This window comes from Ailuropoda melanoleuca, chromosome 5 (assembly GCF_002007445.2).
Source record: "Ailuropoda melanoleuca isolate Jingjing chromosome 5, ASM200744v2, whole genome shotgun sequence".
Lineage (NCBI taxonomy): Eukaryota > Metazoa > Chordata > Mammalia > Carnivora > Ursidae > Ailuropoda > Ailuropoda melanoleuca.
Genome location: NC_048222.1, coordinates 72253479 through 72277889, shown reverse-complemented (window position 1 = coordinate 72277889; position 24411 = coordinate 72253479). Strand labels below are relative to the sequence as shown.

The 24411-nt window shown below is 42.6% G+C and overlaps 1 protein-coding gene across 1 annotated transcript in view; it reads right to left on the bottom strand.

The window, feature by feature from the left end:
* The window catches only part of EBF2 (EBF transcription factor 2), a 186786-nt gene that overhangs the window by 55594 nt on the left and 106781 nt on the right, over nt 1-24411 (bottom strand). The window contains exon 7 of the mRNA XM_002914426.4: nt 179-260. Within this exon, the coding sequence (XP_002914472.1) occupies nt 179-260 (82 nt within the window). The remainder of the gene's footprint in view (nt 1-178; nt 261-24411) is intronic.

Here is a 24411-nt window from a genome sequence, read left to right as displayed (position 1 = left end):
CCCGGGGACCTTGGCCACAGAGGCGAAAGGCCTAAACAGTACAAACTGCAGAAACCCTCAATGCTATCAGATGAGGGCTATCATTCACAGTTACAGGAAAGAAAAGAAAAAGAAAGAAAGTGCTTGAGAGAGAAAACAGGACGACCGATTTAACAGGGGAGAACTGCAGGCCCCTTACCTGAAACCTTCTCATGTCCCTCGGGTTTCCTGCTGTTTTCAAACAATTCTGATTGCACTTGAGGAAAAATTTTAGAAAGAATCTGTGAAGAGAAAGCAATGTGTTACATTTTGGAGTAAACATTTTTTAAGAGAAAATAGATCTGCATTATATTAGATTTGATTTGAAAGGGATTGTATTTCACGTCTGGGGAATTTCAGCCGGCCCTGCCTGGGAAGGAACACCCGGGGACCCCCTGCAATTTGCAAATTTGGATGTTTGCGATCACAGGCCCGCTGCAGCACGGTTGAGGATTGTGAAGCTGTTCACAAGCTGGGCTCTGGTGTGTATACCTGCCCCCGAGTTGCAAGGGCACTCTGTCTCCCAAAACTCAGGCTTCCAAAGCAGCAGTGACTCCTGCCGTGCAAAAACGTCTTGCTCCGGGGTAAAAAATGGCATGACTTCACCCAGAATCCCAGGGTTTCTCACGCATGTGGCTTTCAGCTGGTCACACGCACCTCCGCGCTCACACACTTCACACGTATACCCTCACACAAAAAGGCCCCTGATCTTTTTAACCAATGTATATAAAATCAGAAAACAGTACGCTGCCATCCAAAGGCAGGTCCGTGTGCAGGGACACACTGGGGTTTTTGTGACTAATAACAAGTGTGAATGTCCTCTCAGACCTTCTGGAGATTATCCGGGAAAATACAAAGGTACTGAATCATGGTCTAAGGTTACCATTCATCATAAGGCACATTTTTAAGCCAACCATCTCTGAAATAAACTATTTGTGCAATTTTAAAATCGGGCATCTTTAATCAGACAACTACATCGAACCAGAAAAATGGCAGAGGTGGCCTTTTCAGCCATTTACCTATTTTAATGCATAGGGTTTTGTTTCAAAACACAATAAGTTTTTCATTTATCTCACTTGCAGAGTCCTTTTCCTTAAAAAAAAAAAAAATCCAGCTTTTGCAGTGTTAAAGTCCCAGGTGAGCTAGGCCTATTTCCTTTTCTGTTACTATGACAACGAAATTTTACCGCAGTCCCAAAGTCCCTCCAGAACTCTCACATCCATGCCTTGAATTAGAACTTTAAAGGAAAAGATATACATTTTTTTCCCTAGGATTTACCAACAAAAATAAGTAGAAATCAACAATGCTTCCAAAAATTCTATTTTAAAGCGATGGCTGGTGAGATGCTCTCATGGTGACCTTCTGTTTATTTTTATTTTTTTAAGAATCACACAAAAGAATTTGAGAGCGCTCCAGTTAATTGTATTTAGCACTTAGAGAAAAAAAAAACTGATGGAAAGATAAACAGTGAACGATCAAGGAGGAGAGAATGGGAACTGTGTTCTTCAAACTGGTTTCTGTATTTCAGTCTCTTTTACTCTAGATTTGCTAAAAATATTTGGCCAAGTGCTCCTGACCCCTATCTATGAATAAAGGCGGGGTGTGAATTTGGAAATAACAGCTAAAATTTTTTTCATGATGTTATAACATCTGCTTTTCACTTCTCTCTCTTCATCTTGGCTGGGCCGGGAGGTTAGGCACAACTTCTTGTGCCGTGAAGGTATCAGGGTCTTTGCCCCAGCTACCTCCGGAGTGACAGGGCAGACAAAATGCTCCATGCTGCCTTTTTTTTTTTTTTTTTTCCTTCTGCTCTGCACTGCTTTATGCAGCGTTCAAATTCACAACCGCCTTCGCTTCCTAAAGTGCAGTGAAACATCTGCGGGTAGCAATCAGAGGTTGATCAGCACGCAAACATTTTATTTTTGTAAGGGGAAACGTTCTTGCACTTGTACTTTCACAGGAGAGGCGGCTACCGCCACTCACAACGCACGGAGATGCTCTCATGATATGCTTAAAACTTGCTTTTTCGGGGCGCCTGGGTGGCACAGCGGTTAAGCGTCTGCCTTCGGCTCAGGGCGTGATCCTGCCGTTATGGGATCGAGCCCCACATCAGGCTCCTCTGCTATGAGCCTGCTTCTTCCTCTCCCACTCCCCCTGCTTGTGTTCCCTCTCTCTCTGGCTGTCTCTTTCTCTGTCGAATAAATAAAATAAAATCTTTAAAAAAAAAAAAAAAAAAAAAAAAAAAAAAACTTGCTTTTTCCTCACTCGAGTCTCCTCCCAAACAATAGCCCCCACTCTCACACCACATCTGTCCTCCAATACCCCCAAGCGTGATTTACACCTTTTCCCCTCCTTAAACCAAATCGAGTGCTCCTTCTTCCCAGTGCTTGATTTGGGGAAAGTTTTCCTTCGACTGAGCTCCTTATAATGCACTCTCTGCGGGTGATACTTCCCCCTTACCTACTGGACCCTTTCTCTAAAATGTATCTGGCCAACACATTAATGTTTGAGAAGGCATTATTATATGCATGGTGTGGTAGGTGGAAAAGTGCAGAAGAAATACATGTTTACATAAAATCAAACTGATTTAGGGAAACAAGGGGCCTGCTGAAAGGCTTGATTCAGTTTCAATTAGGACCCTTATCAATTCTTTGGATGGAAAGTTTTGACTCTTTTGTTGGCGTGGGATCTGAGTCTGTAACGTGCCCAGCCCCTGCACACTAAGCATATAACCTTCTGTTCACAAAGGGGAGGAGAAGGGTGGAGGAGGGAGGGATACGTGGGAAGAGAGAGAGAAAAATTCTCTTACATTGTATACTGCTTCCTAAAAGAAGGCATAGCAGCTTCTAAATGGCTAGCTCCAGAAATTACGGCCTGGATAGTTTCTGTGTGAACCTAAAAATTAATTTAAAGGAATCCTGGGGGTTTACTGCTACCTCCAATTTTTTCTCTCCCTTTTACTGCTGTCTTCCACCTCCCTCCACCCACCATGCTCAGGGGCTTGATACAGAACCCTTTACTAACTATACCATCCATTAACCACAGGGTGACTTGCAGGGAACAAATCCCCTGGGTCCGGATCCCTCTGAAGCCAGAGCTGCCTGGAAAATGTCAGCGTTCTGCACTCAGAAACGGGAAACCCAAATGAATTGCAAGATTCAGACCAAATGTGCAGATTCTCATCAGGATGGAAGCTGTTATTTCCACTTTCTCCAAACAACGTTGACTACATAAATATTATAACCACTTAGCGCAGTATACTTTGCAAGCCTTCTGATTTCATTCCTTAGGAGTGAACACCAACAATGACAGGGTTATCCTTTTCTCTAGATACAGAGGACTGGAGAAGTGGGATCAAAATGTGAACTCAAGCCAGCACATTGCAACCTGGTTCCTAGGTCAGCTGAGGTGATGTAATGTACCCAATGGCATTTCTTCATTGCACAGATATTTATGACATGCTGACAGTATTCTAGTCTTGACCTGCGCCAACTATGTAACTAAGTTAGCTCACTTTTCTGGACCTCAGTTTGTTCAACTGGGTTTAACATCTTATCTCTATGGTTCTTCCAACATTAATATTCTATGATGGCAAAGAAAAGTATGTGGAGTCGAGAGCCCTTCAGAAATGGCTACACCGACGGAAAAAACCACTGAAGACAAAAAGACCACGATTTACTAATCGTCTAAGTGGGGTGTGTGCAGGGTTTTATGAGAGATAGGTCAAAGATAGTGGGGGAAAAATAAGCAGGGACAGCTGATCAGTGGACAGTGGGGCAACTTGGGTGATGCCTTGGTCAGAGCAGGCAGTTCCCCAGGCCTTGACAGGCAAAATGTTGGGTGACCATTGTTATAGGCTCCCTTGTACATGTTTTTGAGGCAGGAGAAGGTGGCTCAGGAACATCACCTATCAGAGCCATCTCTGTCCCTGCTCACCATCCTGGGTTGGTCCAGTCGCTGAACGGTATAGGGGTCACAGAAGGGAAGGAAAAAAAGTTTGCCAAGTGTCTACTCTGTGCCATACCCTGAGGCTAGGTGCAGGTGCTTCACTACAATGTGTCATTTTTTTCTTACAACAACTTTATGACTGATGAATCATTTCACAGCTGGGAAGAACAAAGTCACCAAAAATTTAAGAAATTTGCCAAGATCACACAGCTTGTACATCGCAGAAACAAGGATTTGAACCTGGGTCTTTCTCACAGCAAGCTCCAGCTGGCAGTCTATGTTTCCTGAACCAATTAGATTGTGGTGACAGTTGCACAGCTCTGTGAATATATTAAAAGCCATTGAACTGTACACTTTAAATAAGTGAATGTTATACTATGTAAATTATATCTCAATATAGCTGTTTTAAAAATTTCAGAAAATGGTCTGAAAGAAAGAAGAAAGAAAGAAAGAAAGAAAGAAAAAGAAAGAAGAAAGAAAGAGAAAGAAAGAAAGAAAGAAAAGAAAGAAAAGAAAAGAAAAGAAAAGAGAAGAAGAGAGAAGAGAAGAAGAGAGACGGAGGGTGAGAAGGAGGGAGGGAGGGAGAGAGGAAGGAAAGAAAAAGAACAACGTGAAGGACTCTGGTTTCTTGAAGAGTTAAAGGACTATAGCATTCCAAGAGGAAAACACTAGGTCAAAGATAGTTGCATGGAAGTAAATGCCTACTAATGACAATCCTTGCTGAATTCATTTATTTACCCATTTGATCAATTATGAAGTATATAGTATGTTCCACGAAGGTTCAGACACCATGGCAAATAAGATGGACCAAATCTTTGCCCCCGTGAAGCACACAACCAAACTATTCAAAATACACTTCTTCAGATTCTGAGAGGAATCTGGAGACCCGTGAATATGGGTCTAAGATCTCAGGGGACTGCCCAGCCACCCAGAAATCTCTTTCTCTCCCAATCTCTGGAATATTGGAACACACAGCACTGTTCAAGAATAGAATGAAAGTTCCTAGATTGGGTCTAGATGTGTCCTGAGCCCTTCCCAAACAGAATCTGAGATTCAAACTAGTTGCAAGATAAGGAGAAAAGTCAAGGTCCAGAGGTGGGGCAAGTGGGGAGGGGGGTTGTCTCTAAATCAAAGGAAGGGCAAGTACTTAGTATTCATGCCAAATTCCAAAATTATAACCAATGATCTGACTAGTACAAAACCCAGCATAATTTTGTCCAAATTTGTGGTAGAGGTTATTCAATTCATCTCCCGTTTGAAATCCAAGATACAGTGCCTTCTAAAAAATTGCAATACAAAAAAGTGTTGAGGAAAGCACTATGGGAAAGCATGAAAGATTCTTTTGGGAAAAAGATTAGACAGGGATGTGTATCAAAGAATGTGAACTTAGCACTAGTAACAGCTACCATTAGGCAGAACCTTACTCTATGCAAAATAATATGTAAAATACCTTTCACTTTAAAACTTATTTCCTTACAAAAAAATCTACTTCTGCCTACTGTAGGAATAATTTCCGCAATGCCATGGTCACATGTTACACACCATGAAGATGAGAACACCCCCATACTCTCCAAAAGCCAAGACCAGGGGTTGCTATCTCTCTCTCTGTCTCTCTCTCTCTCTCTGCTGTGATGGTCACATAAGCAGGCTGGCTCACTGAAGTCCGAGCTATATATAGACTTGATACAGCCTCACAAACCATGTAAGTGTTTAAAGGCCTAAGTCCATTGATTTTTGAGGAAGACACATTTTATTGGATTAACTACTAACCCTCCTTTTCTAGAGTCCAATAAATAAAAATACAATTGGCTTCCACTGTTTGTGTGTGCCTCTGAAAAAAAGATAACTCCTTTCTCTTAAAACACTCATACCATTTCTAAGAACTATCAAATTATCATTTCTAAAAACTATCCGGGATAGGCTGGATCATAAAATCATATTTGAAAGAAATGGGCAGCTGCCTCTCCTCTCCTAGGGCCCTGTCAAGCTTACATCCTATGGGGACAAGGCAGAGTGAGGGGTCCCGCACAGAATGGCTACACCCCTGGGGCCATTTTCTCACTCAGGATGGCCAACATGGCAGCTCACCCTGCTTTATAAGGTAGGAAAACCCCTAACTGCAGGGCTTCCACTTAAGACCAGTAAAAAACATGATGATAATGTTCCAGCTTTAATGTAGGTCTTAACTGTGATATCCCCTTTGAACCTTCCTACAACAGAAAGAATACATTTTCCTCTGCCAAAAGCCTCTAACAGAATCCAAATCCAGGCAGCCAAAGTAAGGTGAAGGGCAGCAGTGGGCCCCATGCTTGGCTTGAAGATGATATGCCCTACTGATTGTTTAGGTGTCAGCCCCAGTAAGAAAGGGCCCTGAAGCTTTAAGGGCTTTGTGAAGACTCATGTTGAAGTCCACAAAAATTAAGAGACTCTGGGAGGTCAAACACCCCATTGGCTCTTGCTATGCCTTAAAAACGTGACAATGGAGCATCTGGGAATGCTTCATACTTTCAATCTGCTTGGTAAGATGATGGCCAGCACAAGGATCAAGAAGATCCATGGAAAGGTGTGATAATTTAAAAATTTTGACTGACTGGCTTCTTTAGACTTTAATAAAATACTCATTTTTATAAGCTGATTTTCCATGTAATCCATTTATTTAAATAATCCCTTAAAATGTAAATATAAATACATGAACAGAGTAGGCACAGAATCTTTAATCTCCACAGACATTCCTATGGAAGAGTTTTATGACCATTAAAGCTTATTCACTTAGACTATGTCAATGAAAGGCCATCTCAGATCCGAAAAATGTAAGTTTACAGAAAATTTTGAAGCACTAAATTTTCCTACTTACAACTACACTCAATGTCTCTAACTCCCCATGGCTAAACGACAAATTATGATGATGATTATAATAACAACAAAGAAACAACCCACCTTCCTCGACTTCTTATTATGTGCCATGTGGGATTTTGTTTCATCCACCCACCTCTGAGGGTAGGAGAATCAACATCTCCATTTTATGGAGGAAATACACAAGACTCAGACAGGTTAGCTTCCTTGCCCGAGGTCAAACAGCTAACAAGTGGAAGAGCTAGGAGGGGAACTCTGCTTTGTCTGACTCTTAAGAGAACCTTCCTCTGGTGGGAGCTTGGCCATGCTTCTTTTGGACAAAAAGGTAGGCCCACTGCCAAGCAGCTCTTTGTTTCGGGAGCTACGGCCTCATTGATCCACATGGGGGAGCGTGTCACGTCCTTCATCATACTCTCTGGAAATGAGAGTGAAATCATTCTTCATGTCACAAAACAAAACAAGCAAGCAAACAAAAATGTCTATCATTCCTATCAGGGCCTGCGTTCTCTAAAAATTTGGTGGCTATTTTGGTGTGTGTGGAGGGAGATAAGCAAGTCTATCAGATATCAGAAAACAGACCATCTCAAGAACCCACCTGGTCCAAAGACGACAGGGCCCAAGGAGTTGCAGCCCTCTACAAAAAGAATGTCAGAGATTGCCCTGAGTGGATGAGGAAGATTCAAAGCCATTTGTCCATCAAGACTACGGAGAAAAAAGACTAGAAGTCAAATGTGTAACCTAAGAAGTTGAATTAAGTCTTGGAAAACATTTTTTGAGAGTCAAGTCACCAAGCTAAATTTTGAAAGCATTACCCAAGGGAGAGAGGAGACTCTCCTCCTTCGGACATTTTTAAATAGACCAGCAAGTTAATTTCTTTGACAGCATTCTTCTATGTGGCCACTCATTGGGGCGTCCCTACCAAGTCATTTCCACATGACGACAAAGCTTCTGCATTACTATTACTATTATTATTATTATTATTATTATTATTATTATTATTTGCTTGCTTAGTATTTAGGGTAAAAATTAGGGACCTTTAGTTTCTTCCTCCTGTAACATGATCCTCTAGGCCATTAGTAAGGATTAGTTACCCATGCAGTGTTTGGGTAAACACCTGGGACATAGTAAGTTCCCTCCCTCACTTTTTGCTAGGCACTCCCCTGCACTGCCCCTTCTTCCCCACCACCTTTTAAAATGGCTCATTTTCCAAACAAAATTATACCAGAGGGAGTTGCCATAAATTCAAATCTGGTTCTCTCTGCATTGTTTATCTGTCCAATATTAAACCTCTTCCCTTGATTTTTAGGGAGAGACATTTTCCAAAGAAAAAAAGACCATGCCATTAAATCTATTATAACAGATTGCAGGAAAAGAGGAACTGCAGAAGACGGTGGGTCAAGATCCTTGTCACTGTTTTCAGTAAGCTGTGGTCAGGCAAAATCAGTCGGTTCCTAACTGGCAGCAGGCCCCATCAAATCATATTCTGTTCGGCATTCACTCCAATTACAAGCTCCTGGAAGTGGCATTTCAGTGCAGCAGCAGATCCTTCGTTACCAAACATGCTGCCCCAGGAGTGGATCTGCGGTATTCATTCAGGCACCGGGAGGGAGCGGCTGCCCCCACTGTGTAATTCTGATTCTTTATTGACGGTCTTCGTTTCATGATTTCTTCTGAAGCGAAAGTCTCCCATAGCTCAAGTGGCAAACAATTGACTAGCAACCATCGCTGAGGTGCATAAACAAGGGGCCACTTTGATTCTCCGCTTACTTCTGACCAGTAACCCACTATAGTTTCTGAGGACCTGGGGTTATAGGTTGGGATTTTTTTTTTCTTCTGTAGTCAGGCAGACATCTCCACTCTCTTGAATTCCATTACTTGGCCACATGAGGATGGTAGGAAAAAAATCTCCAAGGAAAAGTCCTTGTTTTTGCACTCGGATGAAAATCTGACACCATTAATGAAAATAATAATTGAACTCTTTGGGCTTGAATTGGAATGAAATACAAGACAAAGAGCATGTTTGTAATTCCAATTGTTCTCGTAAAATGTCTTTGGAGGGCCCTTTGCAATGTGTGCAGTTCCATAGTTTCCTTTTGTTTGTCTGTTTGTTTTGTTTTGTTTTTAACCCAAATCCTCTCTTTGGCCCTATCCCTTCCTCTCTCTTCTGATCAAGAAAAGGAAAAAAGACGGAGGGAAACGGAGCATGTTACCGATTGACTTCAGGAAGCATCTTTCTGTGAGACTTCCGAATTGGAATACAATCTATTTCCCTTTCTAATGCCACGACTACCCGGGTGAAGGAGAGAAATGAAGTTATTAGCCAGCCATCAGCTTAATGGGTCCTTACCGTCCTATTTCCTTAGCGCTCCTTCTCCCCTTGCGCAGCCTTCCCCTCCCCCTCCCAGCGCTCTGCCCTCCCTGTGAAGCTCATCTATGCTAGGCTGAGCAGTGAACACCAATTACACCAAGAGCCCTTTGCTGCTGCCTGGTCCGCTGGTTTTACTGTTTTGCCAGATGGTTGAGGCCAATGTGTAAAACTCTCTACCCTACCATTAATTCATAACTTGGTAATAACTTTCCCACGGCTCCAGGAAATTGAAATGAAGTGCAAATGTGAATATTTGGAAAGGGAATCAAGGTTGGACAACTCTTTTATACCTGCCAGAGTAGATAACAGTCAGACAAAAAGACATCCCTTTTTACACAAGCTAGAATGTTACTTTCCCAAAACTAAGGCGGACTGACTCAATATGCACTATTGGATAAAGTGACAAAGTTCAGAGTTTGGGTTCCTCCTAACATCGCTTTCTCTCTGCAGTTTTAAGCTTTATACTTATCGCACCTATGGGTCCACTCACTAATGTCCTTGAGTCTGAGCATCTATGTAATGTTATATTCTTATGACAGAGTCATAGATTAGCAGATATGAGCGCATTCTCTTGCTAAGACAGGACACCATCCAATGTTTGTTAGCATCATTAAACTAAAACTGACTTTTCACCTGCTCCCATACCATATGCAGCTGCAAATTTTTAAATTAAACTATGAAGCCATGCATAAATTTACATATATTACAGACTAGCCTCTCCATTTAACATGCAAATGTACTCCAATGTTTCAGAACACCTTCTGTCGCTAATTAATTTGCTGAATTATAATTAGACTAATCCTGCATAATTAATAAGCACAGATTTTTTTTTAATTTGTAAGCAGCTTGAGGAGATCATTCACTTCCTTCTATAAACTGCTAAGTAAGTGTTAAAAAAAATCTGGAAAGAACATGTGTGAAAAGGTATGTTTGATGTCGCATACAAACTCAAACTAGCGTGGAAGATACAGAAGTCAGTATTGATAAAGGTACATATTTGAAGCCAACATTCAAACAATCAAAAAAATCGCATTCAGAGGATGGGGACTAATTCTCCCTTTGTCTCCTTGTATATAATGTTTTATTCTTCGCCTTCTATCCGTCGGATCTTCCAAGATCACAGAGGCGGGAGAGGATTAAAGTAACCGTATGTTGTATTAGGAGAGATAATGATATTAACACTCCACTGTATATCAAAACACTCTGTGCATGCTGGGTGCTTATAAGCCCCTTTGATGGTATTTGGAATCATTTTCATTTTGGCTGCCAAAAACACCCGAGATCCATCTAGTGGAAACAATTAAGTTCCATTAGTACTGTATCCATTCGGTAATGATTACAATGAAGGGTCCCTCTTTAATGCTGAAGAGTACAGTCTCAAAGAAACGTATACATCTGTGCTCTTGAAAATGGGAAACTGTATAGTTTTGCAACCAAGCACAAAGCTCAATTTTGGCCCAAAATATAAACCAGGATCAGGAGAGTCAAGGTATGGGTAGATACCTTGCTCAAAAATTTGAGGCACAGCAGGAATCTGGAAGGCCAAGGCAAGCTTAACAGATAGTGATGGGAACTGAGCAGACCTAAAAAAACAAAGTGGGAAATGCGTGTTCTGGCAGGGGAAGTGATCAAACTTTCAAAGAGACGAGAAATAAAACTTTGGAGAAATAGAGAGCTCCTTGGCCCTCCCACTCAGCTAAATCACTAATACCCACAGCCAAAAGATCGGTAGGCCCAAAGAACAAAGCCACTTGAAATGTGCCTGGCTGTCTATCCCTGGAGTTTAGGTTTTTACAATGACTCTACACACAATAGCAACTTCTTCTGAAGGACGGAAACGACTTTCCCAGGTTCATTACCATATACTTCCTCGTTCTTAGTCAGCCAACATTTTTTTTCACAAAGCAAGTACATAAGCTAGCTTAGGAGTTGAGATGAAAATTAGGATTCCTCTCAGAGGCCTGTGGCCACAGCCAGGAGCAGATCTCAGGGGGTCAAACCAAAGGGCAGCTTTTGCTTCTGCCCCGAGAGGCATTTACCTTAGACTCCAGCTACGTCATGGAGTTGTTGCAGTGACTAACCAGACTGAGAAAAATATTTTGAAAGCACCTGGAGAAAGTGCAACAATTTTTCTGAGCTAAGCAATGTTATTATTTGGATAGTTTGGAAACATAAGACATTTGGACAGTTTCTCTGAGCCAGACCGTAGCATTTGCTTTTGGTTTCCGCCTGAAGAGATTAACCAGTTTAGGAGGGTTTTTAAAAGCCTAAAAGAAAGGGAGCATTCTGTGTCTTTCACAGTTACACAGAAGGAACATAACAACAGCTGGAATAATAATACGAATAAGAGGCTAAAATTATTTTCTTTCAAAAAAATACACGAATAGCCATGGAAATCCTTTATAACGTCTTTACCTTTCAAGAAAAATCATTTTAATGTATTGTGTTGGATGGACCCAGCACGCTACATCCTATCTGAAGCAGAGCTTAGAGATAGAAAGAGCCAGAAGGTCACCCAGTCAAGCCCCACATATGGAGAGGCAAGTGATTTGGTTTCGGTTTTGGGTTTTTTGGATCGTTTCTTCAGCTTTACCCAGCCAATTTCAAAATACATACCCGTGGGAGAATGCTGAGAGGAAACAGTTGTGACCCATGTGGAGTTAGGTTTTGAGACATTCCTGACAAGTTATTAGGGAGAAAGAGAAATGACTTCGTGGCATTTAAACACTAAGGTGTAGAGCAATTAGTTAACAAATCCACATCACCCTTGGCTAATGGGTTTTTCCCCTCACATACACATTCCAGAAAATTTCTCTAATTTTACTTCTTAGTAAGAAGATTTTCTCCTATGAACATCACGTCTAGTTTATTCTTGTGATTCATTCTGTCGCCTTCCTTCTCTCTCCCCCATTCCCAAATTCAGGATGGTATGTTGTGCTTCTTAAGGGCTACATAAAAACTGTCAGGGTGGGGGGCAGGGGGTGAGCTGGGAAGAAGGGGTGACTGAAGAATAGAAGCTGAAATGATAATGACATCAGAGATCTACTTCATCTGAAGAGTATGGTGGCTTGCCTCTGCTCTAGCCACGGAGACCTGTATTAACAGTTAATGTAACCTTCATGCCAAAAGAGGAAAAAAGAAAGAAAGTGTAACCTGACAGGTAGCAGGTGGTACATATGGAATTATCATTGGCTATTAACACCAGGTCGGGTATCATATTAGCCACTTTCAGACTCCATTTGCCAAACCCACATAAAAATATAAAACCAGGTATTTCAATATTCTGTCTCTCCCTTAGCAAAACAGATTTCTTATATTACTCATAGTAGAGTCAGCCAGCTTTCATTAGAATTTTTTAAACTTTTTTTTTTCTTAAAGGAAGCACTAAACCTAAATGATATAAAAGAGAAACTGGGACAAAAATCAGGTCAAGAATTTGATACAAAATCATCCAGATAAAGCTAATAATATTCCAGAGTGTTGTCAGTATAGCAGAATATGATGACATTAGTCTAATCTCAACCCAACCTCTATACCTACATGAAGTTCTGGGAATCAGGCATTATTTCTGATTGGCTTTTCTTTTCTTTTTTTTTTTTCCATTCAAACTTCGCTGATTCTAAAGCCTCTATTTATTTTATGGGTATCACTAACTTTTTGGAAATGTCCAAATCTTGGCACCAAAAATGAAATCTTGCTTTTAAATGCGTTGAAGAGATTTTGTCTGTTCTACTTTTCTTCATTCTCTATAATACCACTGCGTTTTGTACTAACTCTGGTTTTCTCACAAAGGCCACTAACTATTGGTTCTCACTTCACCCATGAGTAGATAACTAGTACCTCCTCTCCCCGCCCCCCTTTTGGGGGGCGGCAGAGGGAAAGAGAGAATCTTAAACGGGCTCCATGATGCAGGCCTCAATCTCAGGACCCTGAGAATCATGACATGAGACAAAATCTAAGAGTTGAATGCTTATCTGCCTGAGCCACCCAGGCACCCGTAGATTCTCCCTTCATTTTCTCTTTAAAAAACAGAGGCTCCAGTGAAAAGTCTCCTGATGGAACCAGATTCAAGCACTCTTCAGCGGGAACAGAAGCAGTCCCTGGCACTTCTCCTGGGCCAGCCTATTTTCCTAATCTTCTCTTCCATACCATATCATATTGTGGCTCAATATGCTGGATTCCTAGAACAAGGTGACGTGGAGCCACTTTTTTTCAAAAATGGAGGCTAGGAATAAAATCCTCTCCCTTGATTTGAGTGAGAGGGACTTCTTCCCTCAGGTCAACAAGAAAGTCTAAAGGTAAACAAGGAAGATTCACGTGACATCCATATGTCAGTCCCAGTTTGCTTAAAGCAAGAACTTAAGTCCACTTTAAGGTTTTAAAAGTCCTAGACCTAGCCTAGACAAAACTCTACCTTTTCAAATAACTTCTAAACTAATGAAAATTGTTTTTCTTCTTTTAACCCAGTTTTTATGAGATGCAGTGTTTTACAAGTCCAGGCCATTTCTAAAGATGAGAGTTGATTTAAGGTACTTACTCCTGCCCTTCGTTAAATAAGATCTGTTCTCACAGCCAAGTGTAGGAGAGTATGTGTCTATACAGTACATTCGCTTGAGACCATATAATCACGATGCCTCAAATAAGGAAAACCTTTCTTGAGAAAAAGGTCGTGAGGGTACTTGGTATCTACAAACATCCTCAACTTTAATAGTTCAACCACTCATTTCCTTCACCAGCACAGATGTCATTGCTGCATCAAAAGACACAACACACACACAGACACACAAGACGAGGTAGCACAAAAGGTATATAAGAGTTGCATCTAGTCCCCAAAACTCGGTTGAGGCTTTCAATGCCATTGGCTTTCTCACCCTCCAAAACGACTTTGAAATAAGTGCTGATAAGCCAAATGGACCATCACAAGTTCTTTTTGGAATACGGGAAAGAATTCAATAAATGGCTAAAATTTTAGCATCACGAGGGGAAGAAAGGGTTGGATAATTAACAAGCTCGATATTCAATAATCTGCAAAATCCAGAGACTCAGCTTTACCCATATGAGCCTTCCCTGCCCCAAAGCTTAGAGTTGAGTTTGTGGCTTCTCCACATGCGGTAGATAATGGAACACAGCCATTAAAGAAAAAAAATTACTTCCCTTGGGGAGTCAACAACTGACCTGGAAGTAAAACATCTCAGCCCTGCATTCAGAGGCCACAGAGCCTGTTCTGCTTTCTCAGGGAGCTGCCAGGACTCAAGTGAGCAGTAGGACTGGGTCCAGGAGCATGGGAAAGCAATGGCCACAGCTCCCTGGGGAAGAAGCACGGAAGGTCACACAGCCACGCTGGAAGAAAGGCAGATCTGTCCAGCCCAGTGTTTTCTGCTGACTCGGACGCCAGGGATCCAATGCCAGCCTCTCCCTGGCAAAGCCATCAGCAGGATCACCACCCCCAGCAATGGCCCAGAAACGCCACTGGCCCAACACCATCACAAGGAAGTCATCTTGGCTCATGCATGAGCCAGAATTTATTGGCTGCACACTAGTGAGTTGAAGCTACAATTCTACCATTCCTCCTGGTAGAATCCTGCCTTGAAATATGACAGAACAGGAAAAAAGCATGCCCGTTTTTGTTACCATCCCTCAGCTTGCCCATGTGATTACAGTTAAGCCGCGCTGAGCTAACAGTTCAGCATCTGGTCCACGTCTAAAGTTCTTCATTTTCTAGGAAAAAGGAGATTTCATCACTCCCAGGAACATGACGGCTTTAAGTTTTCTTTAGATACTGAAAGTTCCAAACTGATCAAAATGTGTTTCCATGTCCCTGCTTTGTTATCTAGGGTCTTGAGTCGGGGGTAAGGAGGGGCACTTAAGTTCAAGTTTAAGATATAGTCCAACTGAGAGGCCCAGGTGTAGTTCACAGTCTTTCACAGTTTGTCCTCATCTTTAGGCTTACAATTTTGTTAGGAATATATTCTATCTTGAAGCTGGCCACGATTATAATAACAAAGCCTTTTTCAGTGAACAAAGCTAGGCAGGTGGACTTTTATATTACAATTTTAAAAAGCAATAAAGCAGTTCCCCAAAATTAGTGGACTCATTTTGGTTTTAACCCGACTATTTTCACCTGGGCTGAATGTTTACCCTTCTCATAATGAGAGGACTCATTGAAAAGTGAAGATAAATGTCACCCACTTTTCATGTGATCTATAAAATTAATCTCCCATGCTTATGTTAATACCGATAATGTAGTGTAGGAGGCAGTGTGACCCAGAGGATAAGACTTAAGAGTAAGGCTAGCGTGTTCAATTACTACCTATAATACTGACAATATTTGCACCTCTCTGTTTCACTGCTTACTCTCGGCCCTCATACACGCTCCCTCACATATCTTCCCTGTAAAATTGGGTATTACCTCAGGGAGATGCCGGGAGAATTACTTAGGTGCTTTGGGAAACAACTTAAAACACCTTTTAGAACTTTCTTGTGAAATAGCAGAGATTGTTAATGTCCCCACCATGCCATCAGCCTTTGGTAAATAACCATGACACATTTAGCAAATTGTCTTTCTACTCGGTGAAAAACGATCCCACGCAGGTAACCCTCCACCCAAAGGGTTCCATTTATTTCCAGAGAACAGATGACACAGAAGGAGAGCTCCGTGGTTAGTAATTAAGTCACCAAGTTAAGAAGAGATCAATGCTTACACTTTAGGGGTTAAACCAAGAGCCGATTACAGCACGAAGGAATTCATGTTCTGTATTCAGCTGTAAAATAAAGCAGGAGTTCTGTGTTTGGTGTCCGAAACATCTTTCGGAACACTAAATCAATTTAATATCAATAATTGCCAGATAGATGCTAGATTAAATGAACCAACACGGATAGCTTTGTTCACAGAGAAAACAGGGCCAAATGGCCTGCATTAGCATGACTAATCCCGAAGTTCTGTGGTTTGATAATCAGATGTCTAGGCTTGAATTGTGACTCTCGCAATATATAGTGTGGCATAAGACACTGTAAATCCAGCCCTTCTGTGCCTTTAACACACATGCAGAATATCAGAACAGCAAGGTGACATTTATTGCGTCCCTATTAGCCACGACTGCGCCCACTGGTGCTCCGAAACACCAGACGCACAGAAAATGAGGAACCCGCTCTTCAGCACAGGGCTGAGGCTTGTCCCAGACCTGTTTCTGGGGTGCTTTAGAAACACCTGCTTTGGCCTTGGGGGGACAATCGTAACAGGAGTTTCAAAAACCAGGCCTTTCTTCACAGCTCTCCAGCAGCCCCGTGATGCTGGTCCCTTTCCTATTGTGGCAATTATAGGACCGAATGGGCCCTGTAACTGAAGGCTTGGTAGTATTTTCACCTCAGACCCAGAGAATGTGTACCTTTTTTGGAAATTTGAACATATCTTTTTTCCTCGTAACTTCTCAATTTTGAAAATTATAACAAATTTCATCCCTAAACTACCCTGTGGATTTCAGGTTTTCTCTCAGGCTCTCTTAACTAGAAAAGAATGGGCTTGTCAGAAAACCAGGGGTGTACAAAACCGAGCTGAGGAAGGTCATCAGAGTGACTGGCATGGGTGGAAACCGGGGAATTGTCAGGGCCTGGGTTCTACCACAGACATTTGGACATGCAGGGAAGTATTGGCAGAGCGCTGGGAACCTTGCAGAAGGGGGCTGTGGATGTTATCATGTCCTGGCCCTGATTGGCTAATCCTCAAGTCCACCCCCTCATCCCTAACCTACCATTACATCACCTCAGCCAGTCCTTGTGAATACACTTCACCAGCTGCCCTTTGAAGAGTGAGTGAGCCTGTGTGTGTGCGCGTGCATGCGTGCGTGTGTGTGTGTGTGTGTGTGTGTGTGTGTGTGAACTGCCAGAAACACAGAATAGCTCTTCAGGGTCTAATCACTGGGCGGCCAAACCTCTGGACAGTCTCCTTTGGAGGTCTGTGAGCCTCGGGTCGGAGCAGCTGCCTCTGAGTCATGGTGGGCTGTGGGGCCCCAAATCCCTTCATAGCTGATCTGGGGAGAGGGAGAAAGTACTCAACTTTCCATTTCCATGATAGGAAGATTTTTTTTTTTTTAAACCCTTACAGCCCATGCAGGGAATGCATTTTAAAGTCAAGCATGACTCTCCCTATACTTTGGTTTTGAAAATCACAGACTCTGATTACAAATGTTCCTAGAGCACAACTGATAACGTGCAAGTACCAGCCAATTCCTTGCAGGCTTAACTCCCCTTTGCTACGCACATATGCACGTGTGTGTGTGTTGATTACTGTAACCTTTCTCTTATTTTCTCCGATTCACACAACTACAAAGTAGTCCTTAACTGCCCTACCTAACAGGTGCCCTAAGGAGTTCTTGACTCAAACATGCAGTCAGCTCAGAGGGGCAAAGAGAATCCTTCTACTGTGAGGCAGGACCACCAGCTGCATGTCCCCAGGTCCTGAGGCAACAATGCAAAGTGGGAGGAGGACCTCTTTATCCTCTCCACGTGGCTGCCTGGCTGGGAAATCAAGGGTTTCTGTGAATTCTCTGGGACCGAGTCAAAGGCAGGCCGGCTCACCCACTGTGGATGCTATTGTAAAGGAAGGCATTTAGGAGACCGTGTCTAGCCGATGAAGTCTCTCCACCCACCCCCCGACCTCTCCTGTCTTTCTAGTGTTCTTCTCAAGTTTTGGTATGAACAATACAGCAGTGCTTGGACTGGATGGTGATCAAGTCTCTTGGGGAAATAGCGTGGAGAGGTGGATAAGACGTGTGCCTCTGTGAGTGGAACATCAGTCTTTATAGCTCAACTTCAGCAAAGGAGACATAGCTTTCTCTCTAGGCATTCCCCTTCTCTGATTCAGAGTTCACCATATTAAGGTTTTCATTTAGTCAGAAAGTGTGCATTGGTCCCAATCTCTGTGATGCTCTTTGACTCCCCTGACGTGTTCTACCAACTCACAGAGGCACAAGTCCCTCCCACATTTCCAGGCTATTTGCCAAGAGATTTGAACACCATCAACCCAGGCAATCAATTATTGTTGCATATAATACTTGAAAATTACACTAGAAAGTTCTATTCCTAACCTTTGGAGCCATCCAGTGTCACCAAACTACCCAGAGGATATGAGAAGAGGATCTCCACCAGATCAGAAATCCCCTGAAATCAAGAAGGAAGTCCCTATGATCTTTTGGGGCCAGCAAGAAGATCTGGAAGTTCCTGGATGCGGGGAAAAGGCTGTGATAGTTTTGAGCGTCAGCTCGGCTAGCCTCTAGTGCCGGGTTAGTTAATCAAACATTAATCTAGGTGTTGCTGTGGAGCTCTTTGTAGTATGTGGTTAATATCTGCAATCCGTCACCTTTAAGGAAAGGAGATTACCTTCCTGATGTGGGTGGGTCTCAGCCAGTTAGTTGAAGGCCTAAAGCAAAAACCGACATTCCCTAGACAAGAGATTCTGCTTCAAGATTATAGCACCAACCCTCCCCCTCCCAAATTTCCAGGCTGCAAGGCTGCCCCATGGCTGTTGGATTTGCTAACCCGCACACCATCACTGCATGAACCAATTCATACACATATATGATCTCCTATTGGCTCCTCCCTAGAAAGAATTTCCATCATTCTAGAAACTTCAAGATGAAAAGAACCTAACAGTAGCAAAGAGCAGGAACTTTTCTGCCTGAGCGGGTAACCCCTGGGTGAGCCGTCGTATTCTTGGTGCTCATCAAACTTCCTGGGGACCCTGCCTTTCTGAGTGGTAGAAGAAGGGGCGGGGGTGGGAGGAGGAATGGGAAGTATTGCTGTGACTCATGCTGCTGTGGCCTCACGACAGTCATTTTTACATACCAGACTGAAAAGTACTCAATTGGAACTTAAACCCTAAACTGAGTGAGTTTACATGTTATCGTTGTTATTACGGAGTAGCTACAGTGAACGTGTGTCAAGTACTTCCCTTCCTTCTCTGAGAAATGCTCTATTTTTCCAGAAGAGTTCCATAACTCTGATAAGAAAACCTTGTCAAAAGCAGAACCTGGCCTGCATTGTCTCAGGCAAAGACCAGAATGTATTTATTCCATTCAATAAAAATGAAATAGAAGGAATCATGCCCATTGTATGAAAGAAGGCAGCTTGTGCCCTTCTCTCCACACAACTGTAGCCAAACTGTTAGAAACGGTCAGAAATGGGTTAGAATCTGGTAGGGGTGAAAGTTTTTCTTTGGGATGAATTCAGGTAGGGGAAAAAAAATGCACCGTTAGCATGGATTCCTGAAGTCTTTAGCCAGCTTTCTTGGGGTTGTTTGGTACCCAAGATGTGCATGCTGAATCTGCACAGGCTGCAGGAAGAGACCCTTTTAGATACCTGGTCATCACGGGCTTGAGTCTTGGTGCTCGCTGTGGAAGAGAGAACGAGAACCCCCAGACTTTTCACTTGCTCTGATTCGACACATTTCACCTTGGAGATGGAGACTGGAAATGAACTAGAGGACAAGCCTCTTCCATCAGGAAGCAGACCAGACTTGGTGGGACCACAAACACACCAGGAAACAGTCCCTGCTTTCCAAGATGAACCGACTGTACACATGGGAGCCCCTATTCTACAGGGTGCATAGCATATCAACACTTGACACATGGTAGTTCTTAGTATTATTATGTTTAGTTCAAAAGGAACCGTACAGAGAGAGTTCAATTGAAAATAATACACCTGCCGAGGGAATGCCCAGGGCTGGGGGGAAGGGGCACCTGCGGGCTGGGCCCACTGGGGTCCATGGTCTACAAGGGCAGAGTTCTCTTTAGCAGCACTGTATGAAGAGGGCCAGAGCTGGGCTGGAGGTTGGAAGCTCACATCCCATCGGTAAGGCCCAAGGCCAAGGGGCCCAGGCAGAGCCCATTAAAAAAAAAAAAAAAAGAGGGGTGCCTGGGTGGCTCAGTCAATTAACCATCCAACTCTTGATTTCGGCTCAGGTCATGATCTCAGGGTGGTGAGATCAAGCCCCACATTGGGCTCTGCGCTCATGGGGGAAGTCTGCTGGAGATTCTCTCTCTCCCTCCGCCCCTCCCCCTGCTCACTCTCTCTCCCCCCCACCAAATCAAATAAATCTTTTTAAAAAGAGAGAGAGAGAAAGGAAACAATGCACCTACTTAATGCTTATTGAATATTGGCCAGTGATCTGCTTGTAGTTCATGTGAACACTCACAATAATCTTATGAGACAGGGAGCTGTAATATCCTCTTTTTACCCAGATAGGGAAAACGAGGTATAAAGAGGTAAAGGGACGTGCACAGGGCCCCATGGCTCCTGGATGGTGAAGGGACATGAGCCCAGGCAGCCTAGATCCGATCCAACTCCTACTAGGGGAAGAAGTAATCATTGCAATTTCCTTTTTTTTTTCTGAAGCATTTTATCAGGGTTTATCAGGTCACTTAAAGCACCGCAAACACTGTTTATTGAGAGCAGGCACTTAATACAGCTATTTATCGTGTGCTTATTATGTTTTTAAGGCAGAAAACTTCTCCATTTTCGCGTTTATTCACTTTGTCCCTTCATTCCTTCCTATCGGGTATTTTCTATTCTGCTTTTGAAATCTTGTAAGGTCTACCCATCTTTGGGGGCTCACACACACACACACATCATCTCCTTTATAAATCTCCATCCTTCGGTCCACAGTCTTACTCCCCTCCTTGGCATATCTACACACACCCATGAAGAAGGTCATCCTGGTCCTGGGCATCCTTCACAGCCCCTCCCCCTGCCCCAAGCTGCACAGTTTCCAGATCCAGATAAGTAGTGGGGGGTAGGAGTAATGCTGGGGCTGTGTTGGAAAGGTCTAAGGAGCACCTGGTGGCTCAGTCGGTTAAGCATCTGCCTTCAGCACAGGTCATGATTCCTGAGTCCCAGGATTGAGTCCTGCATCAGGCTGCTGGCTCGGTGGGGAGTCTGCTTCTCCCTCTGCCCTTCACCCTGCTGTGCGCTCTCTCTCTAATAAATAAATAAAATAGAAAAGAAAAAGAAAGAAAGAAAGAAAGAAAGAAAGAAAGAAAGAAAGAAAGAGAAAGATCTAAGGTTTACACAACAGAGAGACAGATAAAAACAGAAAGGGACAGAGAGAGAGAGGGGTAGAGGGCAGGAGTGGGGGAGGGGGAGACCTTAGAAGAATGGGAGCATGAGCTGTGGGGATACAGACTTCATGGTAGCTGAGGATGGGAGAGGGATGGAGAATAAAATGATAAGGCAAAAATCTTATGAATGGAGTTCCCTTTAATTACTTTACTGTTCCTTGAAAGTTGCCTAGAAGAAAATGAATTACTTCCAATTACTTTTAGCTACTGAAAGGTTCGGATGTGACACCATGCTGAGACAGGCACGCACAGGCTTTTGGCTTTATTCACACTACACTCCAAGGCTCCTCCAAGATCCTGTGTACTTCTGGACTGTACTGCTCATTTGGTACTTAATTTTAAGCTGACTCGCAGTGTGTCAAGTAGTGTCGAAAAAACAGTTCTGGAAGAGCTGGGCTAGGATCTGTGACTTCAAAGCTGTGTGACTTTAGGGAAGTCACTGAACCACTCTGAGCCTCACTAATAATTTCTGCAAATAAGACAATATGCGTGGAAGTGTGCTGGGAGCTATCAAGCGCTACATATATGTTACTGTTGCTCAGTGCCAAGCTGGGACTCATTAAAATCTTGCTGATTGATTGACTGATTGATTAACTCTGGCCAGCTTCCTTAAATCTTTCCTCATTTAGTTGAGAAGTGGGATAGCCATGTAAGTCAAGCAACATCCCAGACAATCCACTTGGCTCTGTAGCAGCCTAGTCCAAGAGATTTTTAAGTTTATAAATTCACTCGCAAACAAAACTTCTGTTGTTTCACGATTTCACTGTGGTTGGGATGATGAAATTTGTCAGAAGAAATGAGAATGTCACTCTGGTTAAATGCACATTTGAGTTTGGAAGAACCCAGATTCGGAACACCAAAGTGAAGAAGTCAGGAGCGCCAGCCCCTACCTGCCTTGCCCCACCAGCTCTGGACACACAGTAGGGCGTTTCTAAAAACACGGGGGATTGAGTCGAGTCTTAAATCCAGCTATCCGTCTCTGGCAGGGTACCCTGGACTGCCTGTAAGATTTTTGAGAAACACCTCAGAGCTTACATGACCTCATGAAAACAAAAATGACTTGAAGTTAAATACAGTTGAAGCAAATGAAACTTCAAACTAAATTTTTATTGAAATTCTCTTCATTGTCAGCCGACATTTTCAATTTTCATTTCCCTGCCTCAGCCCATTTTGCCATAGAAACTTGGATGTTTTCATTGAACAGCAGCCAGTGAACGCTGGACTGGAGGGGCACACTATAAATTTGGAAAAATAAATAAATGCTTCAGAACTTCCACTTGAAAACCACAGCTAAAAATGAAATCACATCTGACCCACCCCTTTTCTTTTAAATTGTGGGAACAGACTCAGTCTGCCTCAATTTTTAAGCCCATATTAAATTTTATATAAGCACCTTGGAGATCAGTGCATGGCCTGGTGCAGAGCAATTGCGGAACTTGTGACTCATACAGCAAGGTAGGGACGACTTAAACCACAAGGTATCATCCCTCCTACACCATGTTCCTTAATAAACATGTGTGCTTAAAAAATAAAAAGGGAAGAAAAATCAGTTTATGGGCATAGAGAGAATAATTCACTCCAAATTGCTCCTTTGATGAATGTGGACAAAAGAATAAAATTTGTCACCCAGCTAATATTACCATCAATATTTTGTCCAGCTACATTCCTTCCAATTTAAAAACAGTTCAATATCCCTTTTACCTTCAAGTAGCAACACTTAATAAACAGTGATGGATGGTTTTTATTTTTGTTCGCATTTCAGTCTTCCCTGCTTCTGTTACAAGGGGACTATTTTGCTTGGGGGAAATGTAGATCTTCCGTCTTTCTTGCATTGACATGCATCCCTCAAGGAAAGACGGCCATATTTAATTCATAACCCCCATCGGCTACACAAACATACAACTTCCCATCAATTAGGCAACACAGAGATGTTGTTAAAAATCAATGAGCTTATTATTAAATATATTTTTTTCATGTAGCAATAATAGTTATTGCCTCACTATTGTTATTACTGCAATGTCAGCTGTTTAGGCAGCTTTCAGAGAGTCTGATTGGTTTTGATGTTGCTAGCAAGGCATTCTATGAAACAAGGGATCCGGGTGAGACTTTCCTGTGTGTCTCCTGCCATACCCAGAAGCCATCAAGAGAAGAGGGGAAAGGAGCCCTGTAGAGCCAGGAACCTTGGAATGGAGGCAGAAGACCTGGGTTCTAGTCCCCTCCCTCTGCACAGAACCAGCTGCATGAGCGTGGATAAACCCCTTCTCCATTCTGGGCCTTAGTGTCCTCATTCCCAAAACTGAGAGGGCTATCCTACAGGATTGCCGAGGTCCCCTCCATTCCAAAATTCAGGATTTTTTAATAACTGTAGTTTTTACTGGCAAACAAAACAGGAAGAGATTGGTACAATTCAGCGATTCTCAATTGTTCCCTTTCAAAAGACTTCTATTTTTTTTTTTTTTTAAGAGGGGGTTAGAGTGCGGTTAGGGGTAGGGGGGACACTTGTGAATCTGGAACAGACGTTACATTGATCCGAAAACCAAATATGCCCGTATCTGTGTTTTCGTCCTCCTTGTGTGTTTATTAAAAATAATTTTGATATTTTGACACATGCCACTAACTGTGGGAGCCTCCTGCCTACAAACAGAGATGTTAAAACTGTGCCAGCACATGCAAAGGTTAAAAACAACATTGCACAGATTTTGGCAACTACATCATATGCTGTCTGGCCGCAGCTGATCTGAACTGAGTCCCCCGTAATTACAGGAGAAGGTGGAACAGGTTTGCTGCTAATTGGAAAATTCTGCAAATGGCAGCACTGAAGTAAATTGACAGTCGTTAGAATATTAGCAAAATGAGAGTACTGATTAGTAAAAAGCTCAGATGCAGGCTTTTTTTTTTTTTTTTTTACTGCCGGATTCTACTGGCAAATTGATAATAAAAGCTGAACTTAATAATAACAGCTGTTATTTGACCTGGTAATATTTTTTTTAATCTGTTGCTGTTCCCAGACCAATAACACATAAAAAAAAAAAGGTCTGTATCCACTGTTGCAAAATTATTTTGAATCCCAAAAGGTGGATTCAGACTTCAGACTCCGTGCAGGCTGAGCGTGCT